The sequence below is a fragment of the Penaeus vannamei genome, chromosome 31, assembly GCF_042767895.1.
Source record: "Penaeus vannamei isolate JL-2024 chromosome 31, ASM4276789v1, whole genome shotgun sequence".
In the NCBI taxonomy this organism is placed as follows: Eukaryota; Metazoa; Arthropoda; class Malacostraca; order Decapoda; family Penaeidae; genus Penaeus; species Penaeus vannamei.
In genome coordinates, this window is record NC_091579.1 from 8,651,270 (window position 1) to 8,658,769 (window position 7,500).

The following is a 7,500-nucleotide window of genomic DNA, read 5'->3' on the forward strand; positions in this document are numbered from 1 at the left end:
GGACAGTGATGATGATGATGAGGAGAATGATGATGGTGAGGATCATGATGAGGACAATGATGATGATGATGATGATAATGATGAGGATGAGGATAATGATGATGAGGATGAGGATAATGATAATGATGATAATGATAGTAGTAATGATATTATGATGTTAGTGATGATAGATGAAATGAATGACACTGGTAGCATGAAGAACACTAATAATGAAGTCATAATGATAATAACAGTGATAATAATAATGGTAATTATAGAATTGATGATGGAAGTAATGATGATAATGATTGTTATGGAGATATTAACACTAACCATAGCATTGATTATATGATGATGATAATGATAGCATAAAGGTCATCATATGATGAATAGCAACAATAACAACAAAATGAAAATGGTAATGATAATACTAATGATGATGATGATGGAAATAACAATAATAGTAATGATGATAATAGTAACAATGGTAATTATGATATTGATAATGATACAATCGTTATTATTGATAATAGTAATAATGAAGATAATGATATTGATTATAAGAATGATGATAATAATACAAAGAAGGCTTATAATAATGATGATGATGATGATAATGATAATGATAAATATGATGATAATTATAATAATAATAGTAGTAATAAGAATAATAAATATGGCAATGATAATGATAATGATCATAGTAAAATGAAAATAATGATGGTAATGATAATGGTCATAATAAAAGTAGTAGGATTAGTGGTAATGATAGAAATTATGATGATGATAATAAAAAGGATGATAACAATAACAGTGATGATGAAAAGAATTATGATAACGACAGTGATAATGACAAGTGGTAATAATGAAAATGATGATATAATAAAATGGAGTATGAGGGTTACGAGAAGGATAATAAAGAAAATGATAATACTGATGATAATGGAAATAGCAATAAGAACAACAACAATGATAATTATGATAATGATAATAATGGTACGATGATAGTAGTAGTAGTAATGATAATGACACAAATAATAATAATGATGATAATGGTAACAATACTACTACTAATAATGTTAATTAAGATCATATTCATAATGGTGATTATGATATTAACATGAATAATAATGAATGATAATTAACATGAATGATAAAAGCTTAGGTCGAGGAACTTAGGGAGAAAGAAAGACGACAGGCCTTGAGTCACGTGACAGAAGCTGACAACGGAGCCAGAGGGATAGTTTGACAGATTGATAGACAGAAGGGAGAGGCAGGGGGAGGGAGGGAGGGAGAAGAGGAAGAGGGAAAGAGAAAGGAAATGAGAGAGGAAGAAGAAAAGAGAGGGGAAGAAGAGGAAGAGGAAAAAAAAAGAGAGAGGAAGAAGAGGAAGAGAGAGGAAGAAGAAGAGGAAAAAAGAGAAGGGAAGAATAGGAAGAGGAAAAGCGAGAGGAAGAGGAAAAGAGAGAGGAAGAAGAGGAAGAGGAAAAGAGAGAGGAAGAAGAGGAAGAGAGAGAGCAAGAAGAGGAAGAGAGAGAGCAAGAAGAGGAAGAGAGAGAGGAAGAAGAGGGAAATAGAGAGGAAGAAGAGGAAGAGAGAGAGAAAGAAAGGAAGAGAGAGAGTGAAAGATAAAATAAGAGAAAAGAAAAATAAAGAAAGAGGGAGAAGGAGAGAGAGAAGGGGGAGAAAATGGATATTGTCTTAATAATTGTACAGATTTCCATATATAGTTTAGTAAAAAATATACCTGGTCACTTGTTTGTATATGTACTGTATGACTACTAAGAAAAAGGAAGCTGGACTAACATGAAAATATTTAACATGTAAAAGACACCAAAGACTTGAGTTTCTTCATAAGTTTCTATAATATATTTAGTTCAATGCCTTCTTGAAACTCGGCAAAGAACTTTTTGTTGATTGTTTATTGTACTGTTTGTGCCTCTATAGTGAACGTGTGTGTGAGTGTGAATGTGTGTGTGTGTGTGTGTGTGTGTGTGTGTGTGTGTGTGTGTGTGTGTGTGTGTGTGTGTGTGTGTGTGTGTGTGTGTGTGTGTGTGTGTTTGTGTATGTGCGTGTGTGTGTGTGTGTGTGTTTGTGTTTGTGTGTGTGTGGCCTATTTGTGGCAAGTGCAGCTGTGGGTGAGTGGGAGCATTATAGGAATTATGTGTGCTTCCTGTAAAGGAATTCCCGACGTCGAACAAATTATTGACATTTCTATATGCAAATGTAGAATCGGTCACAGGAATCAAGTCGTGCAACTTCCTTGTATTTGAGCTTTTGATGAAAGCTTCGTGAGTACTGTCTCTCTGCCTGAGCCCGCCAGTTGGCCTCATACAATGGGTGAGCGAAGAAATATCACGGAGTTCTAAGTAAGGACCTGATCACGCACAGAATGAATTATAACACATTGTTTTGGTATCTTCCTTATTGATAGTGGGTATGTAAGGCCACGATTCTTTCTTTCCTTGGTTTATGGATTGTATTTCTGATAGGCGGTCACCAAATAGAAATAAAAATAATTAGATGTTTTGGCATTTTTAGAACAGTTTATCAATTCCTGGAAATGTGTGACAGACGATAGAAAATACATGTAATACCGATGATAAAACTGCATCACGTCTGGAATCAGTATTGTTCATGTGTCCACAGTGAGGAATGGTCTCCGATAACATAATATTAATAACATAATAATAATAATATAATATAATAATAATAATAATGATAATAATAATAATAATAATGATAATAATAATAATATAAGATAACAATAAGAGACATAGTGTGTTTGAGATAAATGGCAGATACCACCGATTGTAGAGGTATCTGTAGGTATAACTGATTAGAAAAACAGAACATCGGAATCAAATCGCATTGGATTAGGTGCGGAGGGGGGGGGGGCGATTTCTCAATTACTTTTGCTTATGAAAATCGGGAAAAACAAGTGCGGCGGATCCAAGAATTAAAGTAATTGTCACCTAGCTATACCTAGAAATTTAGTTCTGTCCAATTTCGCTATGATTTCGGCTCGAATTTTACCGATGGAAGAAAATAAAGGGATTTTTACACATTTGAATTTAGCCATTCAGTCACAGTATTTAGTTCCGTATATACAATGTAAATTAATCTACAAAGTCCGTATCAACAAATATTGCTGTATCGTTTGCAAAAAAACATGTAATTAACCACACTACTAGAATGACAAATCCCATAAACAAAGTAAAAAGAAGTGGGCCTAACGTGAACCCCTGCGGGACTCCGTGTGTTAGTCTTATGGTCGAAGGTGTTTGACTACTTATACATGTATTGTCGACGCCCACGCCAACAATACTTAACATTCTTTTTTTTCTTTGATGTTTTTATCTCCGAACAGAGGACAGGCCGATAATACCCTGTCTCAGTATGCGCTTCAGAGGAGACAACAGGCCCACGAGTCAAAAACCTTTGACAAGTTTAGAAAAAACATTTAGTATTACATGCCACTATCAAATGCATGAAAGACGTAATCAATTGAACGATCTGAATGTGTTTTCAGTTGAACGGTGAGCTCTAAATCCATTCGGTGGATAACCCGCAGATATGCATTGAACTGGTTTTATACAAAACGTTCAAGTAATTTGCTTATTGCAGCTAATACCGACACTAGCCTGAAGTTTGAAAATGAAATAAAGCGTTTGTTTGTGAAAGGTTAGTAATGTGAATCATTTTTTTTCTCTTTCATTGGTAGATTATCATAACCAGCTGAAGGATATTTACTACCTTTAATTGAATTCGATACTTTATGCACACAAATTGGTTGTACCCTAAAGTTAGCAGCCGTTTCAGTAAGTGCCAAAGTGTGGGGATGGCTGTGTAAATTTATCAGCAAAGTGAGTGAGTGAGGAAGGGAGAGAGAGAGAGAGAGAGGGGGGGGGGACGAGGAGAGAGATGTGGAGAGGGAGAGGGATAGAGATGTGGATAGGGAGAGGGAGAGAGATGGGGAGAAGAGAGAGATAGTGAGAGATGGAGAGAGAAAGAGAAAGAGAGAGAGAGAGGTGCCAGCCGAGGAGAGGGAGACGGAGGGGCGTGCAATTGGCCTTCATCCTCGCCGCGCCCCGAGCACTCCTCCAGTCCTCCTACGCGGCCTCGTCCTCTTCCAGTCCTTAGTTGTTCCTTTTTATAAAACCTTGAGGGTGTTCGAGCACAAGTGATAACTGGAGCGGGCCTGCTGTACTTTGGTCCTTTGTTCCGATCTGTTTAGCTTCATTTCAACGAAGGAGGATGATATTTTAAGGCTTTCCCCGAAAATTGACGCTGACAATTATTATGTTGAAAAAATCCGTCTCGGCTCAATTGTCTGCCATGCCATGCGTCGCTGCGTTCGCCGCCCGTCATCGCGTTGACAGGGCGGCAGGGCGGCAGGGCGCAAAATGAGGCAGGGAGGAGTCGGCCAGGGAGAGTGGGGGGAGTGGGGGACGCCTGCCAGATCCTCTCCTCCCTTTTCTCTCGTGGGCACGTCAGTTACCCCCGAGCCTCCCTGACGGCCGCCCGGTGGAGCGCGGGTGCAAGTGCGAGCGTGCAACTTGGGTCCGATCCCTGAGCCTGCAAAGCCAGCTGTTCTGCACACATGGCGATCCTGCTGGTGCCCGCCCTGAGCAGCCCCTGGTGGTCAGCTGGCGTCCTTTGTTGACACTTGAGATACTTTGAAAGTGTTAGGAATAACTCTCGAGAGAAGCAGGGCGAAGAGGAAGTGCGTGCCTGTGCAATTTATTTATACGTTCTTCTCCTCCTCCTCCGCCCGTTCGCCGTCCTCCTCCTGCGCCTCCCACGGGATGGCGAGGGGGAAGGTCCTCGAAGTGGGAGGATATGTAGGTACAGTGTCGAACCCAGGAACGTGCCGAGGCCAGGGTGAGGCTCCAACCTTTTGTGCCTAATCGATTCTGACATAAAATGAAATCTATAACAAGATGTTCTTATGTGTCGTGTGTGAGTTGTATTTTCGCAAAAAGAAAGCAAAAATTGTAAGAGATGAGATTTGGTATTGTGGGACATTGTTATCCTTTGCAATTTATAGTATACCGAGTGCTATTCAGATCCTATTTTCTCCTGTAGAATCTGTGGTTGTGGTTGTGGCGGTATTTGATGCCGTAGTAGCGAATGAGGTTGCTACTTAACACTCTTGCGAGGACCTGTTCCTCATCCTTGTGACTGAGTGGGAGGCGCCAGGCCCGCCCTCCCTCCGCCGTTTGAACTTTGCTTTTTCAGATTCTTCCATTTTTCTTTATTGGTGTTTTTATCTCCGAACAGAGGGCAGGCCGGTGATACCTTCCCTCAATATGCACTTCAGAGGCGACAACAGACCCCAAGGAAATCCCTCCTTTTTATTAGACTGTAAAATCCTTGTAAAACTTTTTCCGCTTCATCTCGGAGCAACAAGAATACAATAGCCTCCTTTGAGACGAGCGTCGTGGAAAAGCCACAGGAGCTCACCCTTGAGTAGCCCCTCTGTGAGAGTAGCCCCGCCAGGGGGGTCGTCTCTACGTAGCATGATTGGCGATATCATGTTTGCTGGTGGTGTTATCCCGGAGAATTTGCGAATCTGATCCGCCCGATAATGAGATGCGTCGCAAGGGCGTCCGTGCGACACCCGAGCGCGACGGAGGGCGAAAGGAGGGACTGAAGTGGAGGGCGAACCGGAGCAGAGAGCAGATCATGGCGAAGTGTGGCTGGCACATTTTCTGCACGATGCATTTTTAGGATGTGTTGTAACTGATACTCAAGGGCAGAGCGAGGATGCTTAAGGGATGGCTAGGAAGATTTCGTAATTATCTTGTAGATTATGTGTAACAGAAGCAACTAACCGAGGAAATGTCACAGTGTTTACGGTTGTAAGATAATTGTGGTGGAGATGAAGACGACGATGAAGGCAGAGTTAGCAACGCTGTAGAACAGTGATGACTTGCAACACTGAAGTGAAGAAGGATAACAACGAAAGGAGAAAAAAAAGCTTAGTTATGAAGACTTTCAGGAGGAAAGTGTGGCGCGTGTTGCCTCCCCTACCCTGGGGCCACGTCGGGGGGGGGGGGGTGCGCTGCTCTTCAACCGAAAGGAAAGAAAAAATATAGATGGAGAGAGAGAAACTAAAGCGAGAGAGGACAGAGGAGGAGGATTAAGGGAATGATTAGAAGGGAGAGGAGGAGGTGCCCACTTTCGATTTCAATTCTGGCCCCCCTCCCTCTTTCTTTCTTTCTTTCTTTCTTTCTTTCTTTCTTTCTTTCTTTCTTTCTCTCTCTCTCTCTCTCTCTCTCTCCATTTCTCTCTCTCTCTCTCTCTTTTTCCATGTCTCTCTCTCTCTCTCTCTTTCCATTTCTCTCTCTCTCTCTCCCCATCTCTCTCTGGCCCTCTCCCTCCCCCTCCTCTCTCTCTCTCTCTCTCTCTCTCTCTCTCTCTCTCTCTCTCTCTCTCTCTCTCTCTCTCTCCCTCTCCCTCCCTCCCTCCCTCCCTCCCTCCCTCCCTCCCTCTCCCTCTCCCTCTCCCTCTCCCTCTCCCTCTCCCTCTCCTTCTCTCTCCCTATCGCCGCTTGACCCCAGCTGACTCGGCCAAGCAATGTGCTGACGAGTGCTGGCACCGAGGGGCACTGCAGCCAGCACCTGATCCCCCTTGGGCTTGTCTTCGCCGAATGATAACGCTGCCAGTGCTTGTCCTGCAATGTCTCCCTTTCCTTTCCCCTTCTGCCTCTTCCCTTACCCACTTCCGCCCCCAGATGGCACGTCCCTTCTGTCTTTCTCCTTCCTGCACGTCCCTTCTGTCTTTCTCCTTCTGCTGGTCATTCGCGGCGCCAGGACAGCTTGCGAACCCGCGTGAGGCCTCCGCCACGGCCGCGCATTATGCCCCGCCACGACGCCCCTCTCCCTGATGGACGGGGCTGCTTCGTCGCGAGCGCCTCGTCCACAGTTGGGAAGGGAGGTCGCTTCTCGTGCGGACGGTGGGATGGGCGTGTGTGTGAGAAAGGCAGGCAGGCAGGCAGGCAGGCAGGCAGGCAGGCAGGCAGGCAGGCAGGCAGGCAGGCAGGCAGGCAGGCAGGCAGGCAGGCAGGCAGGCAGGCAGGCAGGCAGGCAGGCAGGCAGGCAGGCAGGCAGGCAGGCAGGCAGGCAGGCAGGCAGGCAGGCAGGCAGGCAGGCAGGCAGGCAGGCAGGCAGGCAGGCAGGCAGGCAGGCAGGCAGGCAGGCAGGCAGGCAGGCAGGCAGGCAGGCAGGCAGGCAGGCAGGCAGGCAGGCAGGCAGGCAGGCAGGCAGGCAGGCAGGCAGGCAGGCAGGCAGGCAGGCAGGCAGAGACAGACAAGCAGACACACAGGCAGACACACAGACAGGCACACAGACAGATACACACACACACACACGAGAAAAGAAAGAGCTCGACAGGCAGTGATAGATAATCGTTTACATGTGTTTGCGTGTCTGCATATATATATATATATATATATATATATATATATATATATATATATATATATATATATATATATATATATATATGTATGTATGT

At 43.9% G+C, this 7,500-nt stretch overlaps 1 protein-coding gene across 14 annotated transcripts in view; it reads left to right on the forward strand.

The window, feature by feature from the left end:
- Positions 1-7,500, forward strand: part of LOC113824635 (breast cancer anti-estrogen resistance protein 3 homolog) — a 61,468-nt gene that overhangs the window by 33,949 nt on the left and 20,019 nt on the right. The window contains exon 1 of one of the 14 annotated variants that reach the window (XM_070143776.1): positions 4,474-4,863. The exons of 11 other annotated variants lie outside the window; for them this stretch is intronic. In XM_070143776.1, coding sequence (XP_069999877.1) covers positions 4,788-4,863 — 76 coding nt within the window. In that variant the 5' untranslated portion in view covers positions 4,474-4,787. Of the gene's footprint in view, positions 1-4,473; positions 4,864-7,500 lie in introns of those variants that run through there. 2 more of the 14 variants (XM_070143775.1, XM_070143784.1) reach the window with 2 other exon arrangements.